Here is a 15,095-nt window from a genome sequence, read left to right on the forward strand (position 1 = left end):
CCATATCCCCAAACCCACCCCCATATCCCCAAACCCTCTCGCAATATCCTCAAACCCACTCCCCCATATCCTAAAACCCACCCACCATATCCTCACCCCCCATATCTCACGTCCTATATTCCCATCCCCATATCCCGAAACCCACCTTCATATCACCAAACCCACCCCCATATCCCCAAACTGGTTGTCAGACAGGAAGCAAAGAGTAGGAGTAAATGGGGACTTTTCAGAATGGCAGGCAGTGACTAGTGGGGTACCGCAAGGTTCTGTGCTGGGGCCCCAGCTGTTTACACTGTACATTAATGATTTAGACGAGGGGATTAAATGTAGTATCTCCAAATTTGCGGATGATACTAAGTTGGGTGGCAGTGTGAGCTGCAAGGAGGATTCTATGAGGCTGCAGAGCGACTTGGATAGGTTAGGTGAGTGGGCAAATGCATGGCAGATGAAGTATAATGTGGATAAATGTGAGGTTATCCACTTTGGTGGTAAAAACAGAGACAGACTATTATCTGAATGGTGACAGATTAGGAAAAGGGGAGGTGCAAAGGGTGTCATGGTACATCAGTCATTGAAGGTTGGCATGCAGGTGCAGCAGGCGGTTAAGAAAGCAAATGGCATGTTGGCCTTCATTTGAGTACAAGGGCAGGGAGGTGTTGCTACAATTGTACAGGGCCTTGGTGAGGCCACACCTGGAGTATTGTGTACAGTATTGGTCTCCTAACCTGAGGAAGGACATTCTTGCTATTGAGGGAGTGCAGCGAAGGTTCACCAGACTGATTCCCGGGATGGCGGGACTGACCTATCAAGAAAGACTGGATCAACAGGGCTTGTATTCACTGGAGTTCAGAAGAATGAGAGGGGACCTCATAGAAACGTTTAAAATTCTGACGGGTTTAGACAGGTTAGATGCAGGAAGAATGTTCCCAATGTTGGGGAAGTCCAGAACCAGGGGACACAGTCTAAGGATAAGGGGTAAGCCATTTAGGACCGAGATGCGGAGGAACTTCTTCACCCAGAGAGTGGTGAACCTGTGGAATTCTCTACCACAGAAAGTTGTTGAGGCCAATTCACTAAATATATTCAAAAAGGAGTTAGATGAAGTCCTTACTACTAGGGGAATCAAGGGGTATGGTGAGAAAGCAGGAATGGGGTACTGAAGTTGCATGTTCAGCCATGAACTCATTGAATGGCGGTGCAGGCTAGAAGGGCCGAATGGCCTACTCCTGCACCTATTTTCTATGTTTCTATGTTTCTAAACCCACCCCCCATATCCCCAAACCCACCCCCCATATCCCCAAACCCACCCCCATATCCCCAAACCCACTCCCCATATCTCCAAACCCACCCCCGTATCCCCACCCCCCATACCCCAAACCCTCTTCCCATATCCCGAACCCCACATCCCTAAACCCAACCCCTATTCCCAAACAAATCCCCATTTTCCCAAACCCACCCCCATATCCCCACCATCCCATATCCCCAAACCCACCCCCCATATCCTAACACCCACCCAGCATATCCTCACCCCCATAACCCCAAGCCCACGCCCATAATCCCAAATCCATCACCCATATCTTCAAACCCACTCCCACATCCCCAAACCCACCCCCCATATCCATAAACCGACCGCCCATATCCACAAACCCACCCCCATATCCCCAAACCCACCCCGATATCCCCACCCCCATATCCCCAAACCCACAACCCCATATCCCGAAATCCACCTTCATATCCCCAAACCCACCCCCATATCCCCAAACCCATTCCCCATATCCCCAAACCCTCGAGCCATCTCCTCAAACCCACTATCCCATATCCTAAAACCCACTCCCCATATCCTCACCCCCCATATCCTCAACCGCCATGTCCCCAAACCAACCCCCCATAGCCCCAAACCCACCTCCCATATCCCCAAACCCACTCCCGAAATCCCCATCCCCCATATCCCCAAAGCCAGCCCCCGTATCCCCAAATCTACTCCCCATATCCCCAAATCCACTCCCCATATCCCCAGACCCGGTCCCCATATCCCCAAAGCCACTCCCCATATCCCCAAACCCACTCCCATATGCCCAAACCCATCCCTCAAATTCCCAAACCCCAATGCCCATATCCTCAAACCCACCCCATATCCCCAAACTGAGCCCCCATATCCCCACCCCCATATCCCCACCCCCATATCCCCACCCCCATATCCCCACCCCCATATCCCCAAACCCATTCCCCATATCCCCAAACCCATTCCCCATATCTCCAAACCCACCCCCATATCCCCACCACCCAGACCCCCAAACACATTCCCCATATCCAGAACCCCATATCCCCAAACCCACCCCCCTATTCCCAAACAAACCCCCATATTCCCAAACCCACCCCCATATCCCCACCATCCCATATCCCCAAACGCACCCCCCATATCACCAAACCCACCCCGCATATCCCCAAACCCACCCCCATATCCCCAAACCCACTCCCTATATCCTCAAACCCACCCCCCATATCCCCAAACCCTCTCGCTATATCCTCAAACCCACTACCCCACATCCTAAAACCCAAACCCCATATCCTCACCCCCATATCTTCACCCCCCCAAAACCCCAAGCCCACGCCCATAACCCCAAATCCACCACCCATATCTCCCAACCCACTCCCATACCCCCAAACACATTGCCCATATCCAGAACCCCATATCCCCAAACCCACCCCCCTATTCCCAAACAAACCCCCATATTCCCAAACCCACCCCCATATCCCCACCATCCCATATCCCCAAACGCACCCCCCATATCACCAAACCCACCCCGCATATCCCCAAAACCACCCCCATATCCCCAAATCCACTCCCTATATCCTCAAACCCGCGCCCCATATCCCCAAACCCTCTCGCTATATCCTCAAACGCACTACCCCACATCCTAAAACCCAAACCCCATATCTTCACCCCCCATATCCTCTCCCCCCCAAAACCCCAAGCCCATAACCCCAAATCCACCACCCATATCTCCCAACCCACTCCCATACCCCCAAACCCACCCCACATAAACCCAAACCGACACCTACGCCCCCATATCCCCAAACCCACTGCCCACATCCCCAAACTCACACCCCATATCCCCATCCCCCATATCCCCAAACCCACTCCGAAATCCACAAACCGATCCCCCATTACCCATATCCCCAAACCCACTCCCATATCCCCAAACTCACTCCCCATATCCCCAAACCCACTCCCCATATCCCCAAACCCACTCCCCATATCCCCAAACCCACTCCCCATATCCCCAAACCCACTCCCCATATCCCCAAACCCACTCCCCATATCCCCAAACCCACTCCCCATATCCCCAAACCCACTCCCCATATCCCCAAACCCACTCCCCATATCCCCAAACCCACTCCCCATATCCCCAAACCCACCCCCCATATCCCCAAACCCACTCCCCATATCCTCAAACCCACTCCCATATCCCCAAACCCACTCCCATATCCCCAAACCCACTCCCCATATCCCCAAACCCACTCCCCATATCCCCAAACCCACTCCCCATATCCCCAAACCCACTCCCCATATCCCCAAACCGACTCCCCATATCCCCAAACCCACCCCCCATATCCCCAAACCCACTCCCCATATCCCCAAATCACTCCCCATATCCCCAAACACATCCCCCATATCCCCAAACCCACTCCCCATATCCCCAAACCCACTCCCCATATCCCCAAACACACACCCCATAACCCCAAACCCACCCCATATCCCCAAACCCATCCCATATCCCCATTCCCACTCCCCATATCCCCAAACACACTTCCCATAACCCCAAGCCCTCTCGCTATATCCTCAAACCCACTACCCCATATCCTAAAACCCACCCCCCATATTCTCACCCCCCATATCTTTATCTCCCATAACCCCAAGCCCACGTCCATAACCCCAAATCCACCACCCATATCTCCAAACCCACTCCCATACCCCCAAATCCACCCCTCATAAAACCAAACCGACACCTATGCCCCCATATCCACAAACCCACTGCCCACATCCCCAAACTCACACCCGATATCCCCATCCCCCATATCCCCAAACCCACCCCATATCCCCAAACCCACCCCCCAGATCCGTAAACCCATCCCCATATCCACAAACTCACCCCCCATATCCCCACCCCCATATCCCCAAACCCACTACCCCATATCCTCGCCCATGCCCATATCCCCAAACCCACCCCCTATAACCCCAAACCCACTTCCCATATCCCCACCCCCAATATTCCCACCCCCAATATCCCCACCCCCATATCCCCAAACCCACTCCCCATATCCACAAACCCACCCCATATTCCCAAACCCACCCCCATATCACCAAACCCACCCCCCATATCCCCAAACCAACCACCCATATCCCCAAACCCACTCCCGAAATCCCCAACCCCCATATCCCCAAAGCCAGCCCCCATATCCACAAATCCACTCCCCATATCCCTAAACCCACCCCCATGTACTCAAACCCACCCCCGATATCCCGGATCCCACCCCCCATATCCCCAACCCCCCCCCATATCCCCAAACCCACCCCCCATATCCCCAAACCCACCCCCCATATCCCCGAACCCACCTCCCCTATCTCCAAACCCACCCCCATATCCCCAAACACTCCCGCCATATCCCCATCCCCCATAACCCCAAGCCTACGCCCATATCCCCAAACCCACCCCCATATCGGCAAACCCACTCCCCATATCCCCAAACCCACCCCCCATATCCCCAAACCCAGCCCCATATCCCCAAACCTACCCCACATATCCCCAAATCCACCCACCATATCCCCAAGCCCATCCGCCATATCCCCAAACCCACTCCCCATATACCCAAACCCACTGCCCATATCCTCAAACCCACCCCATATCCCCAAACTGAGCCCCCATATCCCTAAACCCACCCCCCATATCCCCAAACCAACTCCCCATTTCCCCAAACCCACCCCCATATCCCCATCATACCATATCCCCAAATGCACCCCCCTTATCCCCAAACCCACCCCGCATATCCCTAAACCCACCCCCATATCCCCAAACCCACCCCCATATCCCCAAACCCTCTCACAATATCCTCAAACCCACTCCCCCATATCCTAAAACCCACCCACCATATCCTCACTCCCCCATATCCTCACGCCCTATATTCCCATCCCCATATCCCGAAACCCACCTTCATATCCCCAAACCCACCCCCATATCCCCAAACCCACCCCCCATATCCCCAAACCCACCCCCCATATCCCCAAACCCACCCCCATATCCCCAAACCCACTCCCCATTTCTCCAAACCCACCCCCGTATCCCCACCCCCCATACCCCAAACCCTCTCCCCATATCCCGAAACCCACATCCCTAAACCCAACCCCTATTCCCAAACAAATCCCCATATTCCCAAACCCACCCCCATATCCCCACCATCCCATATCCCCAAACCCACCCATATATCCCCAAGCCCACTCCCTATACCTCAAACCCACTACCCCATATCCTAACACCCACCCAGCATATCCTCACCCCCCATATCCTCACCCCCCATATCCTCACCCCCATAACCCCAAGCCCACGCCCATAATCCCAAATCCATCACCCATATCTCCAAACCCACTCCCATATCCCCAAACCCACCCCCCATATCCACAAACCGACCCCCCATATCCACAAACCCATCCCCCATATCCCCATACCCACCCCGATATCCCCACCCCCATATCCCCAAACCCACAACCCCATATCCCGAAATCCACCTTCATATCCCCAAACCCACCCCCATATCCCCAAACCCATCCCCCATATCCCCAAACCCACTCCCGAAATCCCCATCCCCCATATCCCCAAAGCCAGCCCCCGTATCCCCAAATCTACTCCCCGTATCCCCAAATCCACTCCCCATATCCACAGACCCGGTCCCCATATCCCCAAAGCCACTCCCCATATCCTTAAACCCACTCCCATATGCCCAAACCCATCCCTCAAATACCCAAACCCACTCCCCCATATCCCCAAACCCACCCTCCATATCCGCAAACCCACCCCCCATATCCCCAAACCCACTCACCATATCCCCAAACCCCAATGCCCATATCCTCAAACCCACGCCATATCCCCAAACTGAACCCCCATATCCCCACCCCCATATCCCCACCCCCGTATCCCCACCCCCGTATCCCCACCCCCGTATCCCCAAACCCATTCCCCATATCCCCAAACCCACTCCCCATATCTCCAAACCCACCCCCATATCCCCACCACCCATACCCCCAAACACATTCCCCATATCCAGAACCCCATATCCCCAAACCCACCCCCCTATTCCCAAACAAACCCCCATATTCCCAAACCCACCCCCATATCCCCACCATCCCATATCCCCAAACGCACCCCCCATATCACCAAACCCACCCCGCATATCCCCAAACCCACTCCCATATCCCCAAACCCACTCCCTATATCCTCAAAACCACCCCCCATATCCCCAAACCCTCTCGCTATATCCTCAAACCCACGACCCCACATCCTAAAACCCAAACCCCATATCCTCACCCCCCAAAACCCCAAGCCCACGCCCATAACCCCAAATCCACCACCCATATCTCCCAACCCACTCCCATACCCCCAAACCCACCCCACATAAACCCAAACCGACACCTACGCCCCCATATCCCCAAACCCACTGCCCACATTCCCAAACTCACACCCCATATCCCCATCCCCCATATCCCCAAACCCACTCCGAAATCCACAAACCGATCCCCCATTACCCAAACTCCTCCCCATATACCGAAACGCTCCCCCCATATACCGAAACACGCCCCCCAGATCCCCAAACCCACACACCATATCCCCAAACCCACCCCCATATCCCCAAACCCACTCCCCATATCCCCAAACCCACTTCCCATATCCCCAAACCCACTCCCCATATCCCCAAACCCACCCCCATTATCCCCAAACCCACCCCCCATATCTCAAACCCACTCCCCATAACCCCAAATCACTCCCCATATCCTCAAACCCACCCCCCATATCCCCAAACCCACTCCCCATATCCCCAAACCCACTCCCCATATCCCCAAACACACACCCCATATCCCCAAACCCACCCCATATCCCCAAACCCACCCCATATCCCCAAACCCATCCCATATCCCCATTCCCACTCCCCATATTCCCAAACACACTTCCCATATCCCCAAACCCACTCCCTATATCCTCAAACCCACCCCCCATATCCCCAAACCCTCTCGCTATATCCTCAAACCCACTACCCCATATCCTAAAACCCACCCCCCATAACCCCAAGCCCACGTCCATAACCCCAAATTCACCACCCATATCTCCAAACCCACTCCCATACCACCAGAACCACCCCTCATAAACCCAAACCGACACCTATGCCCCCATATCCACAAACCCACTGCCCACATCCCCAAACTCACACCCGATATCCCCATCCCCCATATCCCCAAACCCACCCCATATCCCCAAACCCACCCCCCATATCCACAAACCGACCCCCCATATCCACAAACCGACCCCCCATATCCACAAACTCACCCCCCATATCCCCACCCCCATATCCCCAAACCCACTACTCCATATCCTAAAACCCACCCCCCATATCCTCGCCCATGCCCATATCCCCAAACCCACCCCCTATAACCCCAAACCCACTCCCCATATCCCCACCCCCAATATCCCCACCCCCATATCCCCAAACCCACTCCCCATATCCCCAAACCCACTCCCCATATCCCCAAACCCACCCCATATTCCCAAACCCACCCCCATATCACCAAACCCACCCCCCATATCCCCAAACCAACCACCCATATCCCCAAACCCACTCCCGAAATCCCCAACCCCCATATCCCCAAAGCCAGCCCCCATATCCACAAATCCACTCCCCATATCCCTAAACCCACCCCATGTACCCAAACCCACCCCCCATATCCCCGAACCCACCCCCATATCTCCAAATCCCCCCAATATCCCCAAAGCCACCCCCCATATCCCCAAACCCACCCCCCATATCCCCAAGCCCACCTCCCATATCCCCAAACCCACTCCCATATCCCCAAACACTCCCGCCATATCCCCATCCCCCATAACCCAAAGCCTACGCCCATATCCCCAAACCCACTCCCATATCCCCAAACCCACTCCCCATATCCCCAAACCCACCCCCCATATCCCCAAACCCACCCCCCATATCCCCAAACCCACCCCCCATATCCCCAAACCCAGCCCCATATCCCCAAACCTACCCCACATATCCCCAAATCCATCCACCATATCCCCAAGCCCATCCGCCATATCCCCAAACCCATTCCCCATATACCCAAACCCACTGCCCATATCCTCAAACCCATCCCATATCCCCAAGCTGAGCCCCCATATCCCCACCCCCATATCCCTAAACCCACCCCCCATATCCCCAAACCAACTCCCCATATCCCCAAACCCACCCCCATATCCCCATCATACCATATCCCCAAACGCACCCCCCTTATCCCCAAACCCACCCCGCATATCCCTAAACCCACCCCCATATCCCCAAACCCACCCCCATATCCCCAAACCTTCTCGCAATATCCTCAAACCCACTCCCCCATATCCTAAAACCCACCCACCGTATCCTCACCCCCCATATCCTCACGCCCTATATTTCCATCCCCATATCCCAAAACCCACCTTCATATCCCCAAACCCACCCCCATATCCCCAAACCCACCCCCTATATCCCCAAACCCACTCCCCATATCCCCAAACCCACCCCCATATCCCCAAAACCACTCCCCATATCTCCAAACCCACCCATATATCCCCAAGCCCACTCCCTATACCTCAAACCCACTACCCCATATCCTAACACCCACCCAGCATATCCTCACCCCCCATATCCTTACCCCCATAACCCCAAGCCCACGCCCATAATCCCAAATCCATCACCCATATCTCCAAACCCACTCCCATATCCCCAAACCCACCCCCCATATCCACAAACCCATCCCCCATATCCCCATACCCACCCCGATATCCCCACCCCCATATCCCCAAACCCACAACCCCATATCCCGAAATCCACCTTCATATCCCCAAACCCACCCCCATATCCCCAAACCCATTCCCCATATCCCCAAACCCTCTAGCCATCTCCTCAAACCCACTATCCCATATCCTAAAACCCACTCCCCATATCCTCACCCCCCATATCCTCAACCGCCATATCCCCAAACCCACCCCCATATCCCCAAACCCACTCCATATCCCCAAACCCACTCCATATCCCCAAACCCACCCCCCATATCCCCAAATCCAAACCCCAAATCCCCAAATCTACCCCCCATATCCCCAAACCCAGCCCCCCATACCCCCAAACACACCCCAATATCCCCAAACACACCCCCATATCCCCAAACCCACCCCCATATCCCCAAACCCACTCCATATCCCCAAACCCACCCCCATATCCCCAAACCCACTCCATATCCCCAAACCCACCCCCCATATCCCCAAACCCACCCCCATATCGCCAAACCCACCCTCCATATCCCCCAAACCCAAACCCCAAATCCCCAAACCCACCCCCCATATCCCCAAACCCCAAATCCCCAAATCTACCCCCCATATCCCCAAATCTACCCCCCATATCCCCAAACCCAGCCCCCCATACCCCCAAACACACCCCAATATCCCCAAACCCACCCCCCATATCCCCAAACCCACCCTCCATATCCACCAAACCCAAACCCCAAATCCACCCCCCTCCATATCCCCAAACCCAGCCCCCCATACCCCCAAACACACCCCAATATCCCCAAACCCACCCCCCATATCCCCAAGCCCACCCCCCATATCCGCAAACCCACCCTCGTATCCCCAAACCCCTCCCCATATAACAAAACCCACCCCCCATATACCGAAACCCACCCCCATATCCCCAAACCCAGCCCCCATATTCCCCAAACCCACCCACCATATCCCCAAACCCACCCCCCATATCCCCAAACCCACCCCATATCCCCAAACCCACCCCATATCCCCAAACCCACCCCATAACCCCAAACGCACCCCCATATCTGCACACCCACCCCCAAATCCCAAAATCCACCCCCAAATCCCAAAATCCACCCCCAAATCCCAAAATCCACCCCCATATCCCCAAATCCAAACCCCAAATCCCCAAATCTACCCCCCATATCCCCAAACCCAGCCCCCCATACCCCCAAACCCACCCCCATATCCCCAAACCCACTCCATATCCCCAAACCCACCCCCATATCCCCAAACCCACTCCATATCCCCAAACCCACCCCCCATATCCCCAAACCCACCCCCATATCGCCAAACCCACCCTCCATATCCCCCAAACCCAAACTCCAAATCCCCAAACCCACTCCATATCCCCAAACCCACTCCATATCCCCAAACCCACCCCCCATATCCCCAAACCCACCCCCCATATCCCCAAACCCACCCCCCATATCCCCAAACCCCAAATCCCCAAATCTACCCCCCATATCCCCAAATCTACCCCCCATATCCCCAAACCCAGCCCCCCATACCCCCAAACACACCCCAATATCCCCAAACCCACCCTCCATATCCCCAAACCCACCCTCCATATCCACCAAACCCAAACCCCAAATCCACCCCCCTCCATATCACCAAACCCAGCCCCCCATACCCCCAAACACACCCCAATATCCCCAAACCCACCCCCCATATCCCCAAGCCCACCCCCCATATCCGCAAACCCACCCTCGTATCCCCAAACCCCTCCCCATATAACAAAACCCACCCCCCATATACCGAAACCCACCCCCATATCCCCAAACCCAGCCCCCATATTCCCCAAACCCACCCACCATATCCCCAAACCCACCCCATATCCCCAAACCCACCCCATATCCCCAAACCCACCCCATAACCCCAAACGCACCCCCATATCTGCACACCCACCCCCAAATCCCAAAATCCACCCCCAAATCCCAAAATCCACCCCCAAATCCCAAAATCCACCCCCATATCCCCAAAACTACCCCCACATCCCCAAACATATCCCACATCCCCAAACCTATCCTACATCCCCAAACCCACCCCCACATCCCCAAACCCACCCTCCCATATCCCCAGCCCGCCCCAGATTCCCACCCCCCATATTCCCAAACCAACCCCCATATACCCCATAACTCCGGCCCCCATAACTTCAGCCCCCTTATCCCCACCCCCCATATCCCCAAACCCACCCCCCATATCTTGCCTTCGCTCTGCGAACCCACCGTTTATTCAGGTCTCCCCTTTCTCTCCCCAGCCAATCGCAGAGAGCATGGGTCTGGATACTCAGAGGATCTCGTCACTGTGGAAGGACAAGGCGGCGATGGAGATGACTGTTGCTGTTCTTCACAGCTACCAGGTAGGATCAGGATCAGGATTGGTATCGGCATCGAGCTAGGGATTGGGAAAGGGATGGGATTGGGACAGGGATCGGGATATGGTTAGGGATCGGGATAGGGATCGGAGTCGGGCCATGTCTCCCGGCGGGACTGGTGTTGGGCTGTTGGGGGGAGAAGGGATAAACCGCGAAGCTCAGTGATTGGATCACTGGTGAGGGCTGTGTGCCAGCCAACCAATCGAAACAACGTGAGACACCATCTATCACTGACCTGCAGCGGCTCCTGGCCCCTCCGACTGGTGCTCAGGATCTCCTGGCCCCTCCTACTGGTGCTCAGGATCTCCTGGCCCCTCCCACTGTTGCTCAGGACCTCCTGGCCCCTCCTATTGGTGCTTAGGACCTCCTGGCCCTTCCCACTGGTGCTCAGGATCTCCTGGCCCCATACTGCAGCTCAGGATCTCTTGGCCCCTCCCACTGATGCTCAGGATCTCCTGGCCCCTCCCACTGATGCTCAGGATCTCCTGGCCCCTCCTACTGGCGCTCAGGATCTCTTGGCCCCTCCTACTGGTGCTCATGATCTCCTAGCCCCTCCCACTGGTGCTCAGGATCTCCTAGCCCCTCCCACTGGTGCTCAGGATCTCCTTGCCCCTCCCACTGGTGCTCAGGATCTCCTGGCCCCTCCCACTGGTGCTTAGGACCTCCTGGCCCCTCCCACTGGTGCTCAGGATCTCCTGGCCCCTCCTACTGGTGCTCAGGATCTCTTGGCCCCTCCTACTGGTGCTCAGGATCTCCTGGCCCCTCCCACTGGTACTCAGGATCTCCTGGCCCCTCCCACTGTTGCTCAGGATCTCCTGGCCCATCCCACTGTTGCTCAGGATCTCCTGGCCCCTCCCACTGGTGCTCAGGATCTCCTGGCCCCTCCCACTGTTGCTCAGGATCTCCTGGCCCTTCCCACTGTTGCTCAGGATCTCCTGGCCCCTCCCACTAGTGCTCAGGATCTCCTGGCCCCTCCCACTGTTGCTCAGGATCACCTGGCCCCTCCCACTGTTGCTCAGGATCTCCTGGCCCCTCCCACTGTTGCTCAGGATCTCCTGGCCCCTCCCAATGGTGCTCAGGATCTCCTGGCCTCTCCCACTGGTGCTCAGGATCTCTTGGCCCCTCCTACTGGTGCTCAGGATCTCCTGGCCCCTCCCACTGGTGCTCAGGATCTCCTGGCCCCTCCTACTGGTGCTCAGGATCTCCTGGCCCCTCCCACTGGTACTCAGGATCTCCTAGCCCCTCCCACTGGTGCTCAGGATCTCCTGGCCCATCCCACTGTTGCTCAGGATCTCCTGGCCACTCCCACTGGTGCTCAAGATCTCTTGGCCCCTCCCACTGATGCTCAGGATCTCTTGGCCCCTCCTACTGGTGCTCAGGATCTCCTGGCCCCTCCCACTGGTGCTCAGGATCTCTTGGCCCCTCCTACTGGTGCTCAGGATCTCCTGGCCCCTCCCACTGGTGATCAGGATCTCCTGGCCCCTCCCACTGTTGCTCAGGATCTCCTGGCCCCTACCACTGATGCTCAGGATCTCCTGGCCCCTCCCACTGGTGCTCAGGATCTCCTGGCCCAACCCACTTGCAATGTCTGTAAGCTTGTAATGTTTGTAGCTCCACACTGTGGATGTGAATATATCACATTTGGCGAGATAATGGGATTTTTCGGATGATTTAAAGCTTAAATTTTGTTGGTGAAGGATTCAGCCAGCCGACAGAGAGACTTTGGAAGTTTCTGTCTTTGGAAAAAGCTACAATATCCGAGGTAAACTACGGCACACTGTGTGAACAGCTAGAAATTAAAAATGGCAGCACCCGCAGGTGTAATGGGACATTTGGGTGAATATAGACACGACCGGGAACGTTTTAAAGCGTATGTGGATCGGATAGAAATGTATTTCACTGCAAATATCATAATCAAAGTTCCAGACAATGCAGTCCAGAACCGGGCTGCGTTGGAACGTAAGAGAGCGATCTTCTTATTGGAAGCAGGTCCGGCATTGAATGAAACCCTTGTAAATCTGCTTGTGCCTGACGAGCCAAAGGACACAACGCTTAAAGAGATTTTAACGAAGCTGGAAAAATTATGCGATCAGAAGGAAATTATTGACGACGGATGACTTGACTTTTGAGATTGCTTGTCAGACAGCGAGGTCGATGGGCATGGCCGAACAATATTCCCGAGAATTAAATAATAATCACGATCATCAGTCAACCGAAATAAATCACCTGCAGGTTCAAAGTAAAAGACGGTGGGGGCCCAAAGTCTCAGAAACTGGAAATTCTAGCAGAGTGTTGAACTCATGCTGTAGGTGCCTGGGACAACACATTGCTCAAAGTTGTCCATACGTGAAGGCAGAGTGTTTCTTCTGCAGAAATCTTGCGGAGGCATGCCGACTGAAGGGTAAATCAGCATTCAAAGCTATGAGTAGAAATCCCAGAGACTACATAGCATGAAAGAACAACAACAGGACGAGGAGATGTTAGAGTTTCAAGTCATCAGGAGCACGAGGTTAATGGACAGCGATTCAAAAGTATCAAAATCCAAATAGCTGTTGCGGGATTCAAGATACCAATGGAAATCGACACGGGTGCATCCATGGGTGTAGTACCGGAGTCGCTGTACCTCGACAAATTGCGTGATTTCTAACTGGAGAAATCTAAGATAGAGCTGCGAGGCTACGCGGGAAAGAAAATTCCTGTAGTAGGTCGTATCACTGTACCAGTGAAATACAAGGATCAATTTCAGACCTTGCCTCTAATAGTAGTGAAAGGAGACAAGTCTGCCTTACTAGGAAGAAATTGGTTGAGCTCACTGAAGCTGGATTGGAGTGAGATTTTCTGTGTGGAAGCGAGATTTTCATCAACGGATGAGGTTATCAAGAAGTATCCAAAGGTATTCTGCGAAACAGGCAGTCCGATCCAAGGCTTCAAGGTGAGTATCAGAGTACAGAAGGAGGCTAGACCGATTTACTACAAGCCACATTCCGTACCATATGCACTCAAGGAGAAAGTTGAGCAAGAACTCAAAAGACTAGAGACTGAGAACATTATTTGTAAGATAGATCGATGTAATTGGGCTACACCCATTGTTGTACCTAAGTCCGATGGTAAGGTAAGATTGTGTGGTGATTATAAAGTAACCGTAAACCAGGTTCTAGAGGGTAATGTCCCCAATACATTGCCGAATATAGAAGATTTGTTCACAACACTGACAGGTGGTCAGATCTTCTCAATACTGGATCTTACGAATGCCTACTTACAGCTTGAACTAGATGAGGAGTCCAAGTCATGTTTGAATATAAATACTCATCTAGGCCTGTATCAATTTAATAAGCTATCATTTGGAGTGTCTTCCGCCCTGCCATATTCCAAGGGGTGATGAACCAGATTTTGCAAGGTATTGAAGAGGTTGTATGTTATTTGAATGACATATTAATTTCAGCACCAAATAGGCAAATTTATAATAACATATTGAATGAAGTCCTCAAACGGCTAGAGAAGCACAGAGTGCAAGTGTCTGCTTGTATGTGTGAGTTATTTAAAAACTCAGTGGAATACTTAGGGTACAGAGTAGACAAAAATGGTTTACATCTGACCAAGGAAAAACTGGATGCAATCAGAAA

The 15,095-nt window shown here is 54.1% G+C and overlaps 1 protein-coding gene across 1 annotated transcript in view; it reads left to right on the plus strand.

Annotated features, from left to right (window-relative positions):
• LOC139251755 (nitric oxide synthase 1-like) overlaps window positions 1–15,095 on the plus strand; it is a 207,686-nt gene that overhangs the window by 122,808 nt on the left and 69,783 nt on the right. Inside the window, exon 9 of the mRNA XM_070873295.1 lies at window positions 11,356–11,457. Within this exon, the coding sequence (XP_070729396.1) occupies window positions 11,356–11,457 (102 nt within the window). The remainder of the gene's footprint in view (window positions 1–11,355; window positions 11,458–15,095) is intronic.

Source organism: Pristiophorus japonicus, unplaced genomic scaffold, assembly GCF_044704955.1.
Source record: "Pristiophorus japonicus isolate sPriJap1 unplaced genomic scaffold, sPriJap1.hap1 HAP1_SCAFFOLD_441, whole genome shotgun sequence".
NCBI classification, from domain to species: domain Eukaryota; kingdom Metazoa; phylum Chordata; class Chondrichthyes; family Pristiophoridae; genus Pristiophorus; species Pristiophorus japonicus.